The 21,272-nt window shown below is 38.1% G+C and overlaps 1 protein-coding gene and 2 long non-coding RNA genes across 29 annotated transcripts in view; 1 reads left to right on the forward strand and 2 right to left on the reverse strand.

Moving 5' to 3' along the window:
- Positions 1–4: 4 nt before the first annotated feature.
- Positions 5–995, reverse strand: LOC145507656 (uncharacterized). The gene is made up of 2 exons (XR_014054996.1): positions 661–995; positions 5–206 (listed from the first exon to the last, which is right to left on the reverse strand). It is a non-coding gene; the product is annotated as an uncharacterized LOC145507656 (long non-coding RNA).
- Positions 996–1,067: 72 nt separating this feature from the next.
- On the reverse strand, positions 1,068–7,903 carry LOC145507657 (uncharacterized). Its single transcript, XR_014054997.1, has 2 exons — positions 7,666–7,903; positions 1,068–6,080 (listed from the first exon to the last, which is right to left on the reverse strand). It is a non-coding gene; the product is annotated as an uncharacterized LOC145507657 (long non-coding RNA).
- NUP210L (nucleoporin 210 like) overlaps positions 1,083–21,272 on the forward strand; it is a 94,929-nt gene continuing 74,739 nt past the window's right edge. For 14 of the 27 annotated variants that reach the window (XR_014054991.1, XR_014054988.1, XR_014054989.1 and 11 more), the window contains exons 1-10: positions 1,083–1,314; positions 2,953–3,089; positions 8,342–8,473; positions 9,360–9,453; positions 9,980–10,130; positions 13,002–13,134; positions 14,052–14,210; positions 18,547–18,615; positions 19,224–19,330; positions 19,980–20,120. Coding sequence is in view for 19 of the 27 variants with exons in the window: in XM_081494674.1 (XP_081350800.1) it covers positions 1,118–1,314; positions 2,953–3,089; positions 8,342–8,473; positions 9,360–9,453; positions 9,980–10,130; positions 13,002–13,134; positions 14,052–14,210; positions 18,547–18,615; positions 19,224–19,330; positions 19,980–20,120 (1,320 nt within the window). In the remaining 8 variants the exon portion in view is untranslated. Of the gene's footprint in view, positions 1,315–1,859; positions 1,896–2,952; positions 3,090–8,341; positions 8,474–9,359; positions 9,454–9,979; positions 10,131–10,722; positions 10,965–13,001; positions 13,135–14,051; positions 14,211–18,546; positions 18,616–19,223; positions 19,562–19,950; positions 20,121–21,272 lie in introns of those variants that run through there. The other 13 variants (XM_081494687.1, XM_081494689.1, XM_081494692.1 and 10 more) reach the window with 9 other exon arrangements.

The following is a 21,272-nucleotide window of genomic DNA, read 5'->3' on the forward strand; positions in this document are numbered from 1 at the left end:
CTCAGAAGTACTTGCTTTTATTTCCCAATCCAAATGGGCTTTCTCCACAGGAGCTATGAAGTTTGAGTAAAGATCAGATCTTTGTGGGTGGCAGCTGTAGGATTTGACGCAGCACACACGCTTGGGAAGTTGTCCAAACTGGGGTCAAAGCTCAGCTCTCAGATCCCTAGTTGCGTGTTCTTATGTCAATCATTTAGTTTCATTATCTGTAAAATAAAGATAATATGTATTTTTAGGTAAATGTAAAGATTACATTTTTAGGTAAATGTAAAGATTACATTTATGTGCAAGATATTTAATGTTACTTAATCTGACACTGGCATCATCAGGGTCAGCTATACATTTCCTTTACAGTCATATTTATTCTTCCTTGCAAATCCCAGATTTATTAGACTATGCTCACTAAACAATTTCAACAATATGACACCGATTACATACTCCTATATATGTGTGGTTTTAGTAAACTGTCCTGAGACAGCCTTTGAGCTAATACTTTGTTAGATATTTGGAGAAAACAAGTTAATTTAACAAGAGGTGCTCTCAGAGTATTTGCTTACAGACAGGTTGTGTGAGTGGATAGCTTTCAAAGCTGCCTTTGAGATGCCAGTGCCTGGCATTTCCTGCACTCGGGCCTTGAGGCTGGACATGAATCTGACTTACTAGTAAAAATGACACGGCTTCCTTGACAAAGTCCAGCTGTTAATACCAGAGACTGGAAAATTTTTTCCATTTATATGCACTGGCCAATGCTGACTGGAAATTATTGCCCCCCAAAAAAGTTGGTGGGGGGTTGCTCTAGGAGCCAAACACATAGTAGGCAACAGAAGGAGAAATTTAACTAGGAGAGGTTTTTTTTTTTTTTTTTAGATTTTTCTGCTTGTTCTTTACTATTAAAAAGGCCCGCCACCCAATATTTAAAAAGGTAGCCCTTTAAGTGGGTAGCTAGCTGGGTTTCTGCTTTCAAGTTTCCATAACGGCTTGTTGGAGCCCTTCCTAAAAACATTCCCATAATTCCAAGCGGTACAGGCCCGCCTGCTGACGTCACGCCTGCGGATTGGCTGACGTTGGCTGAGGGCACGGCTGTAGTTAAGCGAGGAGACAGGAGTTGACGGGCGCCATGACTGCTGTTGGGTCACCAAATCCCCGAGGCTTCGGGCTGTTCTGCGTGACTCTACAGCGCCTCCTGTTTCTGCTTCTCTTTTTGCTTGGAACCCTGGCCAACAAACTTAACGTACCACAGGTGTTGCTACCTTTTGGCCGGGAGCCAGGCCGGATTCCTTTCCTGCTGGAGGCTCAGCGGGGCTGCTACACTTGGTGAGGGGTGGCGGGATCACGAGAGTATGCACCCCCACGCCACCCAGGAAGAATGGGAGGGATTCACTGAACAGAAGACGCCACCGGCATACTGTGTGGTCACTCATCCTGAAGAGCCTTGCCTGTAGGGATCAGGGGTGGGATGTCAGGAATGGAGGGCCAGCCCTTCTGATATGGCCTGTCCTCGTCGTATGGGATTGTCTTCAGCTTATGTGTGGGTGCTTTTATGAGCAGTTAACATGTGAAATTGGCTTTCTCATGGTATGTGTTGGGAGGGGTAGTCACTATGTGAACAGCTGTCAGGGTACAAGGAAACCCTGTGTTAGCGGCCTCAGACAACCATGGCTACCCACCGCAAAGAACTTTCAGTGTTAACAGCTAGGATGAGGAGTTCCCAAAGTCTGAGGAAATTTATTGAGGGGCTAGAGAGGCTTAGGATGTGCGAATTCTCTGCAAACAAAAGTGAGGTTTTCAGTGTAAAAACGCTTAACTATTGCATACTTAACTAAGCACTTTGCATGTGTTAACTTATTCCGTTTTTACAGTCTTATCGGTTAAGCGCTATTTTTTCCATTTTACAGGTGAGTGAATTGAGTCATAGAAAATATGAAGTATAAACTTGTATGAGAAGGTGTATTTTAGGTGGAGATAAGATTTGCCTGTCATATATTATTAAAAGTTTCCTCCCGGGGAGGGAGGTGGGAGGGGGGCTCAGGATGGGGAACACATGTAAACCCATGGCTGATTCATGTCAATGTATGGCAAAAACCACTACGATATTGTAAAGTAATTAACCCCCAACTAAAATAAATAAATTAAAAAAAAAGTTTCCTCCCTCATATGAGAGTACTCTCTTGAAGTGTACCCTCAAGTTTGGGGTAATCAACTCTAGGGGGAATGACTTTCTGACTGAGGATGGGAAGACATGATTTTTCTGGCGTGAGAGAACCCAACCATAGGTTGTATGGTTTCCTAAGGGTAAGGGAACCTAGCTGAAGTGGGCTCCAAAGTATCAGAGGGCTCATCCTAATTGGAGATATCCCTTTACCATCACTGAAGAGAAGCACTAGGTTTTCTCCATAGTAAGAAGTTCATCTCCCATTTTATGAGGATGTATAAGGAAATCAGGCTTACACAGTGATCCACTATGACTTATCTCCTGACTGAGGATGATTCAGGCATTCCTTCCATCCATCCAAAAATATTAATGATTTTTTAAACTGTATTTTGAGTTGGACTCACACCTCATAATTTTAGCAAGATTTCCACCTTAGATAGCAATAGTCCAATTTCTAGGATTGGAGGAAATTGATTCCTCAGAGTTTGCATAGCCAGGTCTCTCATTGTTGGAAACACAGCATCAATCCTATTTTTACATACTGAGGGAAGAATGTAACAATCTTACTTTAAATATTGAGGGAGGAATGTAACTTGTCACAAGGGATCACTGGAAAATGTTCTAATCAGTCTCTTCCACTTAAATCTTATGTCTTTAAGCAATATTTCTACTTTAAAGAAAAACATTTAAATACACCTGGTAGTATGTAACATGGAAAAACTATAAGAACCTATGTTCCACCAAAAGTTAATTTTAACCCACATTCGTATTTCATACTCTTAAGTATTTTATCCTGGCAGGCATTCCACCCATCATGATGCAGTAACTGTTGAACCTTTATATGAAAATGGCACCTTATGTTCGCAAAAAGCTATGCTCGTTGCTGAATCTACCCAACCAATACGCCTCAGCAGTGTTATTCTTGCTCGAGAGATAGGTATGTTGAGACAAAACACACTATGTAACTGTTCATCTAGAGTAGAAAAATCTGATATCTTTTATAGATGGTTAACACACAGTGTTAGCTTCAAATGCCCCTTAAGGTAGAAAAAAGGATTCCTGCAATATAAACCTTAATTGTGGCATCCTAGCCTGTAACTTTATTTTTTTATTTTTGAACATCCAGCCCTTGGCAATGTGCTTGATACAGAGCAGAAACTCTAGTTGTTTGAATCAGTGGAGAAGGGAAGGACCTATTTATCAGAACTAGCTTGGTTGTTACTTTCTGAGGTTGGTCTTGAGCGAGGCAAAAGGCAGAGCAAAAACTAGTACTTCTCAGGCTTCCCTGGTGGTCCAGTCGTTAAGAATCTGCCTGCCAATGCAGGAGACATGGGTTCACTTCCGGGTCAGGGAAGATCCCACATGACAAAACTACTGAAGTCCAAACACTCTAGACCTCATGCTTTGCAACAAGAGAACCCACCACAAGGAGAAGCCTGAGTACCACAACTCGAGAGTAGTCCCTGCTCACTGCAACTAGACAAACAAAGCCCATGTGCTGTAACAGAGACCAAGTGAAGCCAATAAATAAATAAAAAAAATAAAAAACTAGTACTTCTCAAGTACTGGTGTCATCTATGAATCTGCATCTTCAGCATCACCTGGGAGCTTGTTAGAAGTGTAAATTCTCAGGCCCCACCTTAGATCTGCTGTATCAGAATCTCTGGAATGAGCCAGGGGATGTGTGGTTTTAATTAATTTATGGCTTCAGTGGGTCTTTGTTGCTGTGTGAGGGCGTTCTCTAGTTGCAGTGAGTGGGGGCTGCTATTTGTTGTGCTTGGGCTTGCCATTGTAGTGGCTTCTCTTGGGGAGCACGGGTTCTAAGGTGTGCGGGCTTCAGTAATTGCAGCACTCGATCTCAGTAGTAGTTGTAGTGCACAGACTTAGCTGCTCCATGGCATATGGGATTTTCCTGGACCAGGAATCGAACCTGTGTCCCCTGCCTTGGCAGGCAGATTCTTAACCACTGGGTCAGCAAGGAAGACTCAAGGATCTGTGTTTTTAACAAGCTCTCCAGATGATTCTCATACATACCAAAATTTGGGAAGCACGTGCTAGTCTGTTTTAGACCAAAGCAGCTTGAGAAATGCTGTTTATGTCCTTGAGTTTCTGGCACTTGGTATTTTCATACTGATAGGTCAGAAATATCTGCATGGCTCTTGTATATTTTGATAAATTATGTATCTATACTGTATTATTAAAGATAAATTTAAGATGTTTGGTATACCATATTTCATATAATTGAAAATGCCATCTATTGTCACTATTTTTAATGTACTACAGAGGACAACATTGCCAACTAAACTGCTTTTCTTCACTTAGAATTTTTACTTTATACCTATATAAGGGCTCTTTTTGACTTAGATGGTTATTTTTATTATGTATCACTCTCAAGCCTAACAAAAAGGAAATAAAATTAACTGGTTAAAATATTCCTAAGACAAATTTAACATTTTTGCCTCATTTGAATTACTTTTTGATTGGGAATCATCATTGTCTGTGTTTATCCCCCAACATCTTCCTTTGTACCATTGAGACTGTTAGTGATGTTGCATTTCTTAAAAGAATCAATTAAACCAAAACCACCTACAAGGCATTAGTATTGGACTCATTAGTTGACTTTACAATTTATAAAGCTGACCTGTTTTGTCTCCAGCTTTGAAAAGGTTTCTAGCACGTCTGAGTCACCACCTTTCCCACCCTGTGTCCTTAACTGTTTGGTTCCAAAGGAAAAGAGTACTCCACTGTTGTTCACCATGTTTTCTTCCAACTACTAATACCCATTCTGCAAGTTTGATGTTGGCCCTTTTAAAGTTCTCACGTATGTAGTAAATAACTATGCCAAGACCGCTGGTGGTTGACAGTTCTAAGATGTCATCAGTTGTAAGATAAAACTCTAATTTCAGAGATGTTGAGATGTCAAAAAAATGAGTGTCTTAGAGTCAATGAAATACGAGATTTCAGAGATGAGAATCTTTGAGGACCATGTCATGCAGGGCAGCTACAGTGGATAGAGAAGGATACAAAGATGAGAAAAGAAGTGTTGCTTTGGTCACATATGCTATTTTTAATGTAATTATACTTTTCAAATTTTATTTATTTTTGGTTGCACTGGATCTTTGTTGCTGTGAGTGGGCTTTCTCTAGTTGTGGCGAGAGGGGGCTACTCTTCATTGTGGTGCACAGGCTTCTCATTGCTATAGCTTCTCTTGTTGCAGACCACAGACTTTATTTGCATGGGCTCAGTAGTTGGGGCTCACAAGCTCTAGAGCATGGGCTCAGTGGTTGTGGCTCACAGGTTTAGTTGCTCCTCCACATATGGAATATTGTTGAACCAGAGATCGAACCCCTGTCCCCTGCAGCAGGCAGATTCACATTTGTACCATCAGGGAAGTCATGTAATTACTCTTAACTACATGAATTCATTCTGATGTTGAAAGAGCCATTCAGACAGTTGCTTGGAGAAATGTCAAATCTGGCTCTCAGCTTAGTTTCATCTGACTTGTGAATATTCCAGTTATCTTTCAAATAAACTTTCACAATTTTGCTATTAAAACAATTGTATATATAGATGATGGAGATTCCCAATAATGAATGGCAGTCTTAGTGTCCTACAAGATGCATTCTTATCTTAATGGGAACTGGCACTCTGAAATGGGAAGGGACATTTTGAAAGGGAAGAGCATGCCTTAAGAGAAACTCTTCATCTGTTTGACAAATATTGAATTACCTACTAACTATAAGGCATCTGTAAAAGTTAAAAGATTTAAGCACTCCATTGGTGTTTAGGTGCTTGGGATTTTGTTTATGATGTTTTTAGTGATAGTCTAGTAGAGAAAACGAGTGGCTATGACAGAGATTAGCTACTAGCTACTAGGGAATTCCCTAGTAGCTCAAACGGTAAATAATTTGCCTGAAATGTGGGAGACCTGGATTCAATCCCTGGATCGGGAAGATCCCTGAAGAAGGGCATGGCAACCCACTCCAGTTTTCTTACCTGGAGAATTCTGTAGACAGAGGAGCCTGGTGGGGTACATGGGGTCAAAAAGAGTTGGACATGAGCAAGTGACTTTCACGACTACTCAGCTATGACAGAGATGGATAATGGTGAGAGACGAGGTGGGCATATTGTATTTGGTAAGAGTGTTAGATTTTTTTTGATTTTTTGTTTTGTTTTGTTCTGACTAGATGTTACCTCCCTTTAATAAAATATTTAAAGAATATGAAAGGTTATATGTGAAAGTAGTAAAAGTGTTAGTTGTTCAATCATGTCCTACACTTTGTGACCCCATGGACTGTAGCCCATCAGGCTCTTCTGTCCATGGAATTTTCCAGGCAAGAATATTGGAGTGGGCAGCCATTCCCTTCTCCAGGGGATCTTTCTGACCTAGCGATCAAACCTGGGTCTCCTGCATTACAGGCAGATTCTTTATTGTCTGAGCCACCAGGGAAACCCCAAAAGGTTATATAATGAAAAGTAAATCTCTATTCTCATTTCTCCAAGAGACAACCACTTTTCTCTATCATTCCAGATGTAGTCTATGAATATATGAAAATGCCTTTTTGTAGTGGGGTATGTATATTTTCAACCTTAGGTACAGGACAGGTAGAGGAGTTTGGAGATGAAGACATAAATTTTAGGTATAAAAGTTCACATGAAGGATGAAGAAAGGGTTTAGACAGCCGAGTGATTTTGGTGGAGAGAATAGAATGGAATGATCAGTACATTTTGCACTATGCTTAGCATGTGGTTATTGTTCAGCAAATACTTCTTTAAATTTATTTATTTATATTTCAGCTGCACTGAATCCTTGTTTCTGTGCACAGACTTTCTCTAGTTGTGGCAAGCTGGGGCTACTCTTTGTTGTAGTGAAAGAGTTTCTCATTGTGATGGCTTCTCTTGTTGCAGAGCAGGGACTTTAGGCACATGGACTTCAGTAGTTGTAGTCTGTGGTCTTGGTTGCTTCTTGGCATGTGGAATCCTCCTGGACCAGGGATCGAACCCCTGTCCCCTGCATTGGCCAGCAGATTCTTACCTACTGTACCACCAGGGAAGTCCCAAAATATTTTTAAAAAATTTTTTAAATTTTAATTTATTTTTTGGTTGCATTGGGTCTTCATTGCTGCTCACAGGCTTTCTGTAGTTGTAGTGAGCTGGGGCTGCTCTTCGTTGTGGTACATGGGCTTCTCATTGCAGTGGCTTCTCTTGTGGAGCACAGGCTCTAGGTGAGTGGGTTTCAGTAGCTGTGGCACGCAGACTTAGTTTCTCCGTGGCATGTGGAATCTTCTTGGACCAGAGATTGAAACTGTATCCCCTGTGTTGGCAGGCAGATTCCTGTTCATTGTGCCACCAGGGAAGTCCCCAAAATAATTTTTATTTCACCCTTATTCCATCTTTATGAAATAAGTCTACTTTCTGTACTGTTTCAATTTGTGTTTCTGAATTTAATCATGACTATATTGGGCTTCTCTGGTGGCTTAGATGGTACAGAATCTGCCTGCAATGCAGGAGACCCGGGTTTGATTCCTGGGTCAAGAAGACCCCCCAGAGAAGGGAATGGCAACCCATTCCAGTATTCTTGCTTGGAGCATTCAATGGACAGAGGAGCCTGGCAGGCTGCAGTCTACAGAGTCACAAAGAGTTGGGCACAACTTAGCAACAAACATATTGAGTGGAACTCTAGTTGGGTCTAATACGTGATTCTCAGGCTTTTTAATCTCATGGTCCAGAAAAAAAATTGAAAGAAATAAAGTGAGAGAGAAATTTATTGGCAGACAGGAATGGCATATGGTTGCTACCCTCTTACTTTCCTAAATAAACACAGTTTTTAAAATGTACTCTTATAATTTCATAAAAGGAAAAGCATTTTAACACTTCAAAAGTAATATTGAACATATATTCCTTTAAAATGAATACATTTAATTTTATTACTGATTTAAAATTCTTATTTTTTGATGGGTGAATGAAAACATTATTATAGATCAGTGTCTGGGAATCACTGCTCTAGTGTCTCTTCTTGTAAACAGACACTCTTATATTTTGTTGCTATGCTGTTTTCTTCCACAGGTTGAAAGGAACTGTCAATGCCTTTCTTTTTCTTAATATTTAGAATAAGCTCCTCAGTATATGAAACATTTAATAGATTCATGACCTGTTGAATTAAATTCTCAGTTTTTGGGTTCGTTGTAGTGACTGACCATGAACTTCGGTGTGATGTTAAGGTTGATGTGATAAACAGCATTGAAATTATATCTCGAACACGGGAACTCTATGTAGATGATTCACCACTGGAACTGATGGTGAGGGCATTGGATGCTGAAGGTAAAGAATGTCAGAAGATTCAATAAAATTACCGAAAATGAACACCTTTGTGTTTAGTATTTGGAAACAGAAATTTGAGAGATAAAAGTAGGTTGGAAATAATGTTTATTTTCTCATATGAAGTTCATGTGCAAGAGGAATTAACACTTCTGGTGTGGTTTGATGTATTAACTACAGACTTTCATTAAAATTTCCTAGTTCAGAATCCAAATTCTGCTAGTGAGCTTCTGCTAATGGTCCCAACAATTAAGAACATTGTTGGAGGGAAAAAAAAAATAACATTTTTTAATTTATTATTAGCTCTGTTTTGATCAGTCTACTTTCTATAGGCCAAGAGAATTAAATGTAAACCTGTGAAAATTTTATAATTTTATCTTTCTTAAGACTGATTTTACATTGCTTTTCACATACTACACTAATGTAATATGTAAAAAAAATTTTTGATGCATTGCTTCTTTCTTTGTAAACTAGTGAAGAACAATTTTTAAAATATGAGAAATGAAAAAATTAGTAATATTCAAATCTAGTTTTTATAAAAATTTTTATTAGAGGGACCAGGATTTAGGGAGGCCTGTCAACCCTGAGATAGATTATAATGTGGCCTTTTTATGATGAAAGGAACAGAAAGAGTGCCATAATTTTTTCAACCAGCAGTTAACCAACTTGAGTTGTTTTCACTTTCAGAAAGCTTATACAGCAACTGTACTTACTCTGTGTAGGAGTCTTCCTGGTAGATGTGTTTTAATTCATTAATGATAGTGCATCTATTTGTTAATGAAAGAGGCTTAAAAATAATTTTCTAGTTAAATTTCCCTTGCTTATTAAAGATACCTGAATATTTTTGAATATGTGATTCTGTCCTGTCTGCTTTTGCCTTGCTTTACAGGAAATACTTTTAGTAGTTTGGCAGGGATGGTGTTTGAGTGGAGCATTGCCCGGGATAATGAATCAGCAACAGAAGAACTGTCTAGCAAAATTAGGTAACCTTGAAACCAAACCTAACTATCTGACTTTGAAGGAGACGTCTGCCGTTGGGTAGCACACTGAACAGCAATCATTTGTGTGGGTTTTGATCATTTTTCTATCTGGAACTATTTGGAACAAATAAATTTATCACGGGGAAATATGGCATGGCTGTAGGTACCTTGATGATGGTTTGATTTGAGTCACTGCAGAGAAGTTCATGAAATCAGAACTGTACAATTAGTTGTCACTTGTATCTTCTGACGCTTTTGTTATTCAAGCTGTCAACACTCACTGAAATACCGTGAGTGGATAATAGTATGAAAATTTCTCTTCATTACCAAGCAATAGCTCTCAGACAATCCAGGTTTTAGTCCTACAACAGTTTTAGCCAGAAGCATATTAATTATTTTTCTTCTATCTAGTCATTGTGGAAATTTTAAACTTTTGACACTATACAGACAATGAAGAGACTATGTTTAAAGTCTCTCAGAGCCTTTTGGAAGAAGAATAGTTTACTAGAAACAAAGTTTATCTCTTTAGGATTTTGAGATACTCTGAAGCAGAATATTCTCCCTCTGCATATATAGCTGAGATGGAAAAAGAAGAGAAACAAGGAGATATGATTTTGGTGTCTGGCATTAAAACTGGTGCTGCTATCGTAAAAGTTCGAATTTCTGAACCATTCTATAAGGTAAAAATTTAGTGCTATAGACATTAAGTCTTGCCTATGGAATAGTTTCTTATGTTTATCTATAATAGAAACCCTCTAACCTGATTGATTTAGGCCAACTGAAAAAGTTATTTGAAACGGATAAACATTTTTTGAAAACCTGTCTTCCTTAAACATGTTATTACCCAAGTACCATTACAAATGTTACCAGCATTTTCTCTTAAAACATATAACTGCATTTTATTCACTAATCCTTTGATGTAGGTCTGAGACTTTTCTTTGTCTATGAATTCACTGGTTGAAAATATACATACTTATTCTTGCATAAATTAGTTGCTAGTTTCTTTTTCATTTTATTTTATGGTTGAGTGAAAAATTATGCATGTGTGAAGCAGTTTGAGTGCAGAATTCTAATATATTTTTCAAGGATTTTCCCCTAGTCTTTTACATTTCTCACCTACACCTAATTTGATAGCAGTACGTCTTAGCTATCCTTTAATTTCTTTTTTTATTTAATTTTTTTAATTAAAAAAATTTTTAAAAATTTATCCTTAGCTTGCCTTTAATTATTTTTTAAATTAATTTTTAAAATTTTATTTATTTATTTGTGCAGTAGTTTGTACATTATTTGGCATTACCTCTTTTGGGGATTGGAAGGAAAGCTGACCTTTTCCCATCCTGTGGCCACTGCTGAGTTTTCCAAATTTGCTGGCATATCGAGTGCAGCACTTTCACAGCATCATCTTTTAGGATTTGAAATAGCTCAACTGGAATTCCATCACCTCCACTAGCTTTGTTTGTAGTGATGCTTTCTAAGGTCCACTTGACTTCGCATCCCAGGATGTCTGGCTCTAGGTGAGTGATCACACCATCCTGATTATCTGGGTCGTGAAGATCTTTTTTGTATAGTTCTTCTGTGTGTTCTTACCACCGCTTCTTAATATCTTCTGCTTCTGTTAGGTCCATACCATTTCTGTCCTTTATCGAACCCATCTTTGCATGAAATGTTCCCTTGGTATCTCTAATTTTCTTGACGAGATCTCTAGTCTTTCTATTGTTTTCCTGTTTTCTTTGCATTGATCACTTAGGAAGGCTTTCTTATCTCTCCTTGCTGTTCTTTGGAACTCTGCACCAGATGGGTTTATTTTCCTCTTCTCCTTTGCCTTTCACTTCTCTTCTTTTCACAGCTGTTTGTAAGGCCTCCTCAGACAACCGTTTTGCCTTTTTGCATTTCTTTTCCTTGGGGATGGTTTTGATCACCGCCTCTGGTGCAATGTCAGGAACCTCCGTCCATAGTTCCTCAGGCACTCTATCAGATCTAATCCTTTGAATCTCTTTGTCACTGCCACTGTATAATCATAAGGGATTTGATTTAGGTCACACCTGAATGGCCTAGTGGTTTTCCCTACTTTCTTCAATTTAAGTTTGAATTTGGCAATAAGGAGTTCATGATCTGAGCCACCGTTGGATCATCATGTTTTGGCTGCACTGGGGCTTTCTCTAGTTGTGGCGAGTGGGAGCTACTCTATAGTTAAGGTGCACAGGCTTCTCATTGTGGTGGCTTCTCTTGTTGCAGAGCACAAGCTCTAGGGCATGGGTTCAGTAGTTGTGACGCACTGGCTTAGTTGCTCCGCAGCACGTAGGATCTTCCTCGACCACAGATTGAACCTGTGTCCCCTGCATTGGCAGGCAGACTCTTAACCATTGGACCACCAGGGAAGTCCTGACTATAACTTCTTTTCAAAACATTTAAATTTTTTATAAAAAACAACTCTTTTCATATAATGCTTTTTTAAAATTAATTATTTATTAATTTTAATTATTAATTAATTATTATTAAAAGTGCAACTGACTTAAGAAGGGGGAAAAACAAATGTCTTTTGACAAGCATTTAATTCAAGTGGCAGGAACATGTATGTGGACATCCTAGAGAGCAGCCTATTAACCTTGTATTGGGTAAGCCTTCACAGGAATTGATATGTTCAACAAGGGATACAGAGTAACTTAATCTGGAAAGTCAGTTCACTGGAGGTTGGTTAAAAGAATTTCAGTGGAATACAGTTCAGTTCAGTTCAGTTCAGTCGCTCAGTCGTGTCTGACTCTTTGCGACCCCATGAATCGCAGCACACCAGGCCTCCCTGTCCATCACCAACTCCTGGAGTTTACCCAGACTCATGTCCATCGAGTTGGTGATGCCATCCTGCCATCTCATCCTCTGTCGTCCCCTTCTCCTCCTGCCCCAAATCCTTCCCAGCATCAGGGTCTTTTCCAATGAGTCAACTCTTTGCATGAGGTGGCCAAAGTATTGGAGTTTCAGCTTCAACATCAGTCCTTCCAATGAACACCCAGGACTGATCTCTTTTAGGATGGACTGATTGGATCTCCTTGCAGTTCAAGGGACTCTCAAGAGTCTTCTCCAACACCACAGTTCAAAAGCATCAATTCTTCGGCACTCAGCTTTCTTCACCATCCAACTCTCACATCCATACATGACCACTGGAAAAAGCATAGCCTTGACTAGACTGACCTTTGTTGGCAAAGTAATGTCTCTGCTTTTTAATATGCTATCTAGGTTAGGTCTTACTTTTTCCCATTTTATCACACTTGCCTTTTTATTTACCTACCCTTCTCCTTTAGAAAGCTTGTCGTTTTCTATTCTTTGTTTGAGTGACTTAGTTAATAAGTGACTTAGAAAGCTGATACTGTATTAATATTCATGATCACTTTTTAAGGCTAACTGAAATTATGCTGTGCTTAGGAAAGCATTTTTTTTAATCTTGGCAAAATATTTTAGAAGAAACTTATAAAAGTAAACTTTAATAAGGAGGACAACCTTGGAGATTTTGCCTGTGGAGACTTTCAGGTTTGTTTGTTTTTTTTTCCTTCTTTTAGAAAGTGGCAGCAGCATTGATACGTCTGCTTGTTTTGGAGAATATATTTCTTATACCATCCCAAGATATTTATCTCTTAGTAGGTGCATATATTAAATACCGAGTTGCAAAAATGGTTCAGGGAAGGATGACAGGTAAGTTGATTTAGCTTTTCCTAAGACTAACGTTTCCCAAATCTTTTCTGCTGACAAGAGAAGCAGCTTCACATTATATATGTAAAATACTTCTTTCTGTTCTTTCTGTGTTAGATTTTTGTGATAAAGTACAGTTGACCCTCAAACAACACGGGTCTGAACTGTGCAGGTCCATTTATATGCAGATTTTTTAAAAATAAACACTACAGTATTACATGATGTGTGGTTGGCTGAAAGTATGCATGCAGAACTGGGGTTATAGAGGGTTGACTAATACGTGGATTTTCAACTGCATGGGGAGGTCGATTGGGGGTGTCAGTGCCTCTAATCCCTGCACTGTTCAAAGATCAACTGTATTCTTTAATTGCTATACTTGAGCTAATACTGAACTGAGATAGCCCACATATCTTAAACAGGTTAATGCTATAGTTCAACTACTGCTTAGCTTCAGTGCCCATAAGCATCTGAATTGTCTATTAAAACAACAACCAAAAGTTTACTAACTTAGGACAAGTGAAGAAACTTTACCAGAAGGGATTTGAATGATCTTTGTAAAAAAGTTGTTTATTGAAAAACTCTGTTATCTGAAAAATTTAATACCCTGTTGATCCCAAAAGTCCCACTCAGTTTATAAAGTGTACATTTGCTCCATTAACATTAGTCCTTTTTTTACTTGCCTAGTGGAGATCCCTCCTCCTACTCTCAGTTTACTCAGTTTTAAGAATACAAGCAACAGTAAACTCATATAGTAGTCCCCATCAATTTCTATATATGTAGAAATTCATTATAGTTGGGAGGAAATAAAGAGAAATTAAAAGCAGATTTTGCTCTTACTTTGACCTGTTTCTTCTTATAATCCAACAATATACTATTGTCTATTTCTTTCATTATGGTTATGTATCTTTCATATCTTACAGAGGTGAAATTTCCCCTGGAACATTATACACTAGAATTGCAAGACCACAGAGTTTCATGTAATATTTCTTTTTCTGGGAAAGTGGCTTTACTGGATGAGAAAACAGCCATGGTGACTGCTGTCCAGCTGGGCCACACTAACCTTATCTTCGTCCACAAAAGTATCCTTTTGTTCAAGTTTTCACTGCCAATCTATATTTCCTTGAGCATGCTAGACATGTTCCTTGGTAAAATAACTGGTTAAGCATAATTATAACACTACTACATTTATTTTCTATAGGTTCTATCTTTTTAAAAAGCACTATAAATTATTATTGTCATAATTTCTAACAAAGGGTAGGTACAGAAGAGTAGTTGGAATTTGGAATCTGTTGACTTCAGAACTTATGTGCAACATAATATAAATTGTAAATAGGCGGGGTTCCTTAGTGGCCCAGTATTAAAGAATCTGCCTGCCAATGTAGAAGACACAGTTCAATACCTGATCTGGGAAGATCCCACATGCAGCTGAGCAACTAGGTCTGTGCACCAGAGCTATTGAACTTATGCTCTAGAACCTGGGAACTGCAACTGCCGAAGGCCACACACTCTAGTCTGTGCACCGCAACTAGAGAAAAGCCCATGCAGCAGCGAAGACCCAGCACAGCCAAATATAAATAAATAAATAAGGTTATATTAAAAAATTATAAATAGGAGACTGGGGACAACTTTGGAGATCTTGTGTAAATGTTTAATTTGTTCTTGTTTTTACATGAATAATTGAGAAAAGATGATATTGTCTGCAGTGGCTACTTAAATTGAGGCAAGAGTAATTTTTAAATTAATTAATTTTAATTGGAAGATAATTACTTTACAGTATTGTGCTGGTTTTTGCCAGACATCAACATGAATTATCCCCGAGTGTACATGTGTCTCCACATCCGGAATCTCTCTGCCGCCTTCCTCCCCACCCCATCCCTCTGGGTTGTCCCGGAGCACCGGCTTTGAGTGCCCTGCCTTGTGCATTGAAGTTGTACTGGTCATCTGTTTTACATATGGCAATATACATGTTTCAATGCTATTCTCTCAAATCATCCCACCCTCACCTTCTCCCACAGGGTCCAAAAGTCTGTTCCTTACATCTGTGTCTAAGAGTAATTTTAAAAAATTCACTAAACCTGCTCTGTAAGGATTAAACAAAGAGAGTTACTTAGAGCTCTAATATAGTCAATGAAAACAAAACAGTATAAAGATTAAAATTCTCAGAAAATTGAAATTTTCCGAGAATTCAAAAAATTCTCAGTGTTGATTTTGAAATATTTCCCATTTTTTAATCTTTGAATCTCAAATATTTAAATTGTTTAATTTATTCAGCAAATACCTATTATATTTCTCCTACATGCTCAACATTGCTCTAAGTGCTGAGGATACAGACTATTTTACTAGGGTAGTTAGGGAAGGCCTCTCTGATAAGGCTGCATTTGAGCAATGAACCATACGGATATCTGGGTGAAGGCTCTCCAGAAAGAGGAAATAGCAATTTCAAAGTTCTGAGGCAGAAGCATGTTTGACATGTTTACAGAAGAGCAAGGAGGACACTGAGGCTGAGTGCAGAGAATCAGAGGAAAGTAGTAGAAGAGGTAATAGAGTAGGAGAGGGAGCAACTATGTAGGGCTTAGTAGGCTTTCTCTGAGTAAGAACCTATCAGTCTTATAGGGTATAGTATTTCTTGTAGAATAGTACTTGTTAATTAGCTGTTATATTATTTGTCTAAAACATTCAGGAGGGGTTTTGGTTCAGAGTTGTTTGTTCTCTAGTCATTTCAAGGTGCCTAGGACATTTGTGAACAAATACAATAGTAACTACAAAGTAAACTAAGATATTTGATATTTATTCAGTCCCAGCTGTGTGTCAGGCACTTCCCTGAATTGCCTTCCCCAGGCATACTTACCATGATTTTTTTCATATTCTCAGTTCATATTGTTATTTATTCCAAAGTATTAAATATTAAAATATATTTACCTCTTGACATGGAAGGTGACGATTCATAATTTATTCCAGCGCCTGCCTTAGGGTGGCTGGTGGTACTCATAGAGATGGGTGATATAAAAGAAGGAGCATGTTTAAGGGAAACGAAAACTAGTTTTTCACATGTCAACCTGAAGTGTCTGTGGGGTAGACATCCAAGCAGAAATTTTTATTATGCATCTTGAGGAGGAAGATTCAGGATGAAGAAAGATCTTTCAAAGTTATTAATTTATAGCCAGGTGATAGTTGAAGCTGTTGTTGTAGAGAAAGTGAACCTAGGGAGAATATACAGTGAGAGGAGAAGAGGACCAAAGATATAACTGTGGACTGCCAGCTTCTAAGTTTCATTTGGAAGAGGAGGAACTTAATGTTTAGTAGGGAATTAGGAGAGTAGGATATAGTAGGAAAACCAGGAAAGAAAAATTTCATGATAACCAAGTGAGGAATTTGCAATGAGAATGTTCTTCAGGTGAAATCGGCAGAGATAAAGACTGAAAGAATCTAGTAACTAGGAAGTCTTGGATCACTTTTCCAATAAAACAGCTTGGCTTTAAAAAGAAAGAGGAAAACAAGACAGAAGTGTGAAGAAGACAGAATTTTTTTAAGTTAAGAGAAACTTGAATATGTCTATAAGTTAAACAGAGAGATGGCAGAGATATAGATGAAAAGAAGGTCAGTTGATGGAGCTAGATTTCTGAGGAGCAAGATAAAATGAAATTCCAAACAGGGAAGAATTAGATAAAAGGTAGATGTCGTACTCTGATTATGGAAGGATGAACTGGTTTAGAGACCTATTGAGATCTGTTTCCTCATCTGTAAAATGAAAGGAGTGATATATTCCTGAATTTTCTTCTGCATGCCTGTTCAGTCACTCAGTTGTGTCCAACTCTTTTGTGACCTCATGGACTGTGGCCCACCAGGCTCCTCTGTTCATGGAATTTCCCAGGCAAGAATACTGGAGTGGGTTGCCATTTCCGTCTCCAGCGGATCTTCCCAACCCAGGAATCGAGCCCAGGTCTCCTGTGTTGCAGGCAGACTCCTGCACTGCAGTGGATTCTTTATCAACTGAGCTATGAGGGAAATTTCCTTTTAGCTCTTATAGTTTATGAATATAGTACATACTAAAACCAAACCTAGATTGACACAGTGTTTAAAAGATTTGCTTTAATGAATAGTAAAAGCAAATGGCTTTTACTTGTGGCTCAGCTGGTAAAGAATCCTCCTGCAATGTGGGAGACCTGGGTTCGATCCCTGGGTTGTGAAGATGCCCTGGAGAAGGGAAAGGCTACCCACTCCAGTATTCTGGCCTGGAGAATTCCATGGACTGTATAGTCCGTGGGGTCTTCAAGAGTTGGACGCTACTGAGCAACTGAGGTTCACTACGAAAGTAACTTTTATTAGCATATCAATTGTACATATATTAATAGTTCTTTGGGAGTACTTGGGCAGCTTTAAAAGTTTGATCCCTGAAATAGATGAAGTATTTTACTTTCATTGTCACTATAGATACTGTAGTGCCTAATTATAGCCTAGTGCATAACTGAATTAACAACACTTCTAAATTAGTGTACTTAGAAATAATAAGAGTCTTCTGTCCAATCATTTCAGTAATACATTTATCAGAGCAGAAATAATTTCTTCTTAGCTTTTGGATGTAGTATATTTCTGAGAAGGAATTACATTACTAATTAGATTGTGTAGGTGTGCTAAGTCACTTCAATAGTGTCTGACTGTTTGTGACCCTGTGGACAAGAGCCCACCAGGCTCCTCTATCCATGGGATTCTCTAGGCAAGAATACTGGAGTGGGTTGCCATGCCTTCCTCCAAGTGATCTTCCCAATCCAGAGATAGAACCTGCATCTCTTAGATCTGCTGCATTGGCAGGAGGGTTCTTTACCACGAACACCACCTGAGAAGCCCCAGATTGTGTATAGGCTAACAGAATGAATGATGTGTGATGTATGACATAAAAGTATCTTTGGTGGAAGAGAAAACATTTTGATATTAAAGAATTGCCACAGATAATAGAAAATCAATTAGTGATTTTTAAAACTTTCTGTGGAGCCCGAGGCAAGTTACTGGGCTAGATGACAAGTCATGCTGCTCCCTCTCCATCCACCACTGTCCATTTCTTCAGCCAGAGCAATTCTACTTTGTCCTACTTTCCCTAATGGGCTCCTATGAAACACTTTTATAGGGAAAAAGGGTTCCGCAGCTAAATGAATATTAAAAACGTGGAGCATGATCTTTTTTCTCTCGTTTCATCTTCCTCATATTTGAAATTCAAGAATACCTGATACCTGTGATTACTGAACCCTCAGATTTTTCTCAGAATGTATACATTTAAGTTTTACTTTCCAAGAGATAATGAAAGATAGAATTTTTACTTGCTTTTCTTTGTGGGCTTATTGATTTATTTATTTATTAGTAGCTTATATTTTTCTTTTCACCCAAATCTAGCTCATAAAATTTCCTTAAGCAAAAATTAAGATGTCCATATGCGATCTGTGTCTAGACTCCCAAACTGCACCATATATGTTGTAGAGCCTGGATTTTTAGGTATTTTTAGATAATGATTTTCAGAAAGCTAAGTAACTTAAAGTATACCACTGAAATGAATGCATTAAAGACTAGAGTGCTTCATTTTGAGACTTAACTAATTTCAAATTCAACCTTACTTTGACATTTTCTCACATTGTTCTAGTTAAATGCTATTTGCAAGAGTAAAGCATCTTGAAATAGACCGTGAAAAAGTATGAAACTCCATGTAATACAAGGTTGGACTAGGAAAAGAGACTTCATACAAAGAAAGACGAAACCTAATGTCCTTAAGCCACATGAAGCAATGAATCTGACTGAAAGCAGCTGAAATCTTGCCTGACATATCAGAAATGAGCAAAATTGTGGGTTTGGGGTGGGGGGCATTTGTATACAGATGTAAGTGAGAATGCTTCTTTTATACCTGAGATAACTAAGTTAAACTAGGATCTTTGGAACCCCACATTATTATCCAGTTTTATAGAGGGAACTAAAGGACCTACTTTGGAAACCATCTCCATCTATTAGTGACTTTTGCTCTTTAAATGGCTTTTTAAAGTTTGTATTTTTAAAATTCATTATAGAAAAATGGCCTCTTCTGATATTTTTGTTTATTGATTTGTGTACAGGTTTCACAGTCCAACCTGGAGACCGATGGAGTCTAGAGGTGGGACAGGTCTATGTTATTACAGTAGAAGTATTTGATAAAAGCAGCACAAAGGTCTATATTTCAGATGTGAGTCTATCTTTTGAATTTTTCTAGCCCCCTTAAGGGTAACTCCTTCAGTAGGCAGTCTTTTTGCTAGGAGGACTTTTTTTTTGCTTCCAGATTTTGCCTTCAGAAAATGCAAGTTACTACTTTATCATTATTATTATTAAGTAGTTCTATCCTTGAGGAATACTAAACCACAAGTAAAAGATACAACTTGGTTAGAATTACAGGAAAGAGATGAAGTTGGCACCAAGGGTAACACTTTGGAGGGGGATCCTCATTCTAAAACTTCATTTCAGAGAAGTTACCAGAGTTTTATAGTGTGATCATTAGATGTCAAGTGTTGTAGTCATTCTCCAGCATCCATTCCCCACCCCGCCCCCAACTGTCAATTTCTGGAATGGCATAGATTACACTAAAATTGACAAAAGCTTTGATGCTTACTGTTTCTAATTGCTTGCCATTAATGGATCTTTCAAAAACTAGTACCATTTTAAAATGACATCTTTACAACTTAGAATCTGATGAGGGCGAGCAAAGATTTTTATTTTTACTTCTTTAAGCCTCAGAATGCATAGTCACACTTTTTTTTTTTTTAATGCTTTGAGTTTAAAATGGCATTAGGGAAAAAAACATCTCTTCAGATTTGTGCTACTTTTGGGCTGATTTTCAGAATCTCAGGATTATGTACCAATTCCTGAGGGAGTACTTTGAAGAGCAGCTAACTACTGTGAATGGATCTTACCATGTTGTAAAAGCTCTGAAAGATGGTGTGGTCGTGATAAACGCATCTCTGACTTCCATCATTTACCAGGTAAGAATTAAAAGGACATTTTTTGAATACTGAGAATACTGACAAGATTTGCCTGATTTGTTGATTTGCCAGCACATATGTATCATATCTCACTGTTATCTTTCACAAAGTAAACTAATAAATAGTACACTTAGTAGTTTATACCGCTGCAAATTTTCCATTCCAATCTGTTATTGCATATATCTGCATTTGTGGTCATTTTGTATATGTATCATTTGAGGTTCCTTTAAAAATTATTCCATATGCATATTTCCTTGTGTCATCAGATCCACATAAGAGTATTTTGTATTCTAAAAATACATAGGGTTAATATGCCAATTGTTTAACCATGCCACCAACTTTGTACTTTTAGCAGTTTTTTTTACATTGTAAATAGCATAACTGAGTATCTTCATACAATTTTTATTCCTTTTGGTTAATTTTTGTATGGTACAATACCAGAAATGGAGTTACTGGGTGAAAGGATAAGGAATTTATCTGTTTCTAATGCCTTTATTTTTTTTAACTATTCATTTAACACATTTATTTAGAGTCTTCTATGTTTACACACAGTTTTGTGTGTTGGGAATATTTCATAAACAAGAACAAATTGTCAAGTTTATAACAAGTTACTGAACATGAAATAGTTTAAACAGAAACAATAACGTCTTGCTAAATCTAACTGGAGAGGTCGAGGAGTGAACCTGTCTTTCTTTTTTTTTTTTTTTTAATAGTTTTTGCCATACATTGACATGAATCAGCCATGGGTTTACATGTGTTCCCCTTCCTGGACCCCCCACCCACCTCCCTCCCCATCCCATCCCTCTGGGTCATCCCATTGCCCCGGCCCTGAGCATTTGTCTCATGCATCGAACCTGGAATGGTGTTCTGTTTCACATATGATAATATACATGTTTCAATGCTATTCTCCCAGAACGTCCCACCCTCCCCTTCTCCCTCAGAGTCCATAAGACTGTTCTATGCATCTGTGTCTCTTATTCTGTCTCGCATATAGGGTTATCGTTACCATCTTTCAAATTCCATATATATGCATTAGTATACTGTATTGGTGTTCTAACGCCTTTAAAAATGTGCAAATAGCCAACTTTTAACAGTCTGTCAGATTTGTTTCCCTCTCTAAACCTACTTTTTCTCCAGTGATCCTTTCCCCAG

Source organism: Giraffa tippelskirchi, chromosome 5 (genome assembly GCF_054371585.1).
Source record: "Giraffa tippelskirchi isolate mGirTip1 chromosome 5, T2T-mGirTip1v1.2.pri, whole genome shotgun sequence".
Taxonomy (NCBI): Eukaryota; Metazoa; Chordata; class Mammalia; order Artiodactyla; family Giraffidae; genus Giraffa; species Giraffa tippelskirchi.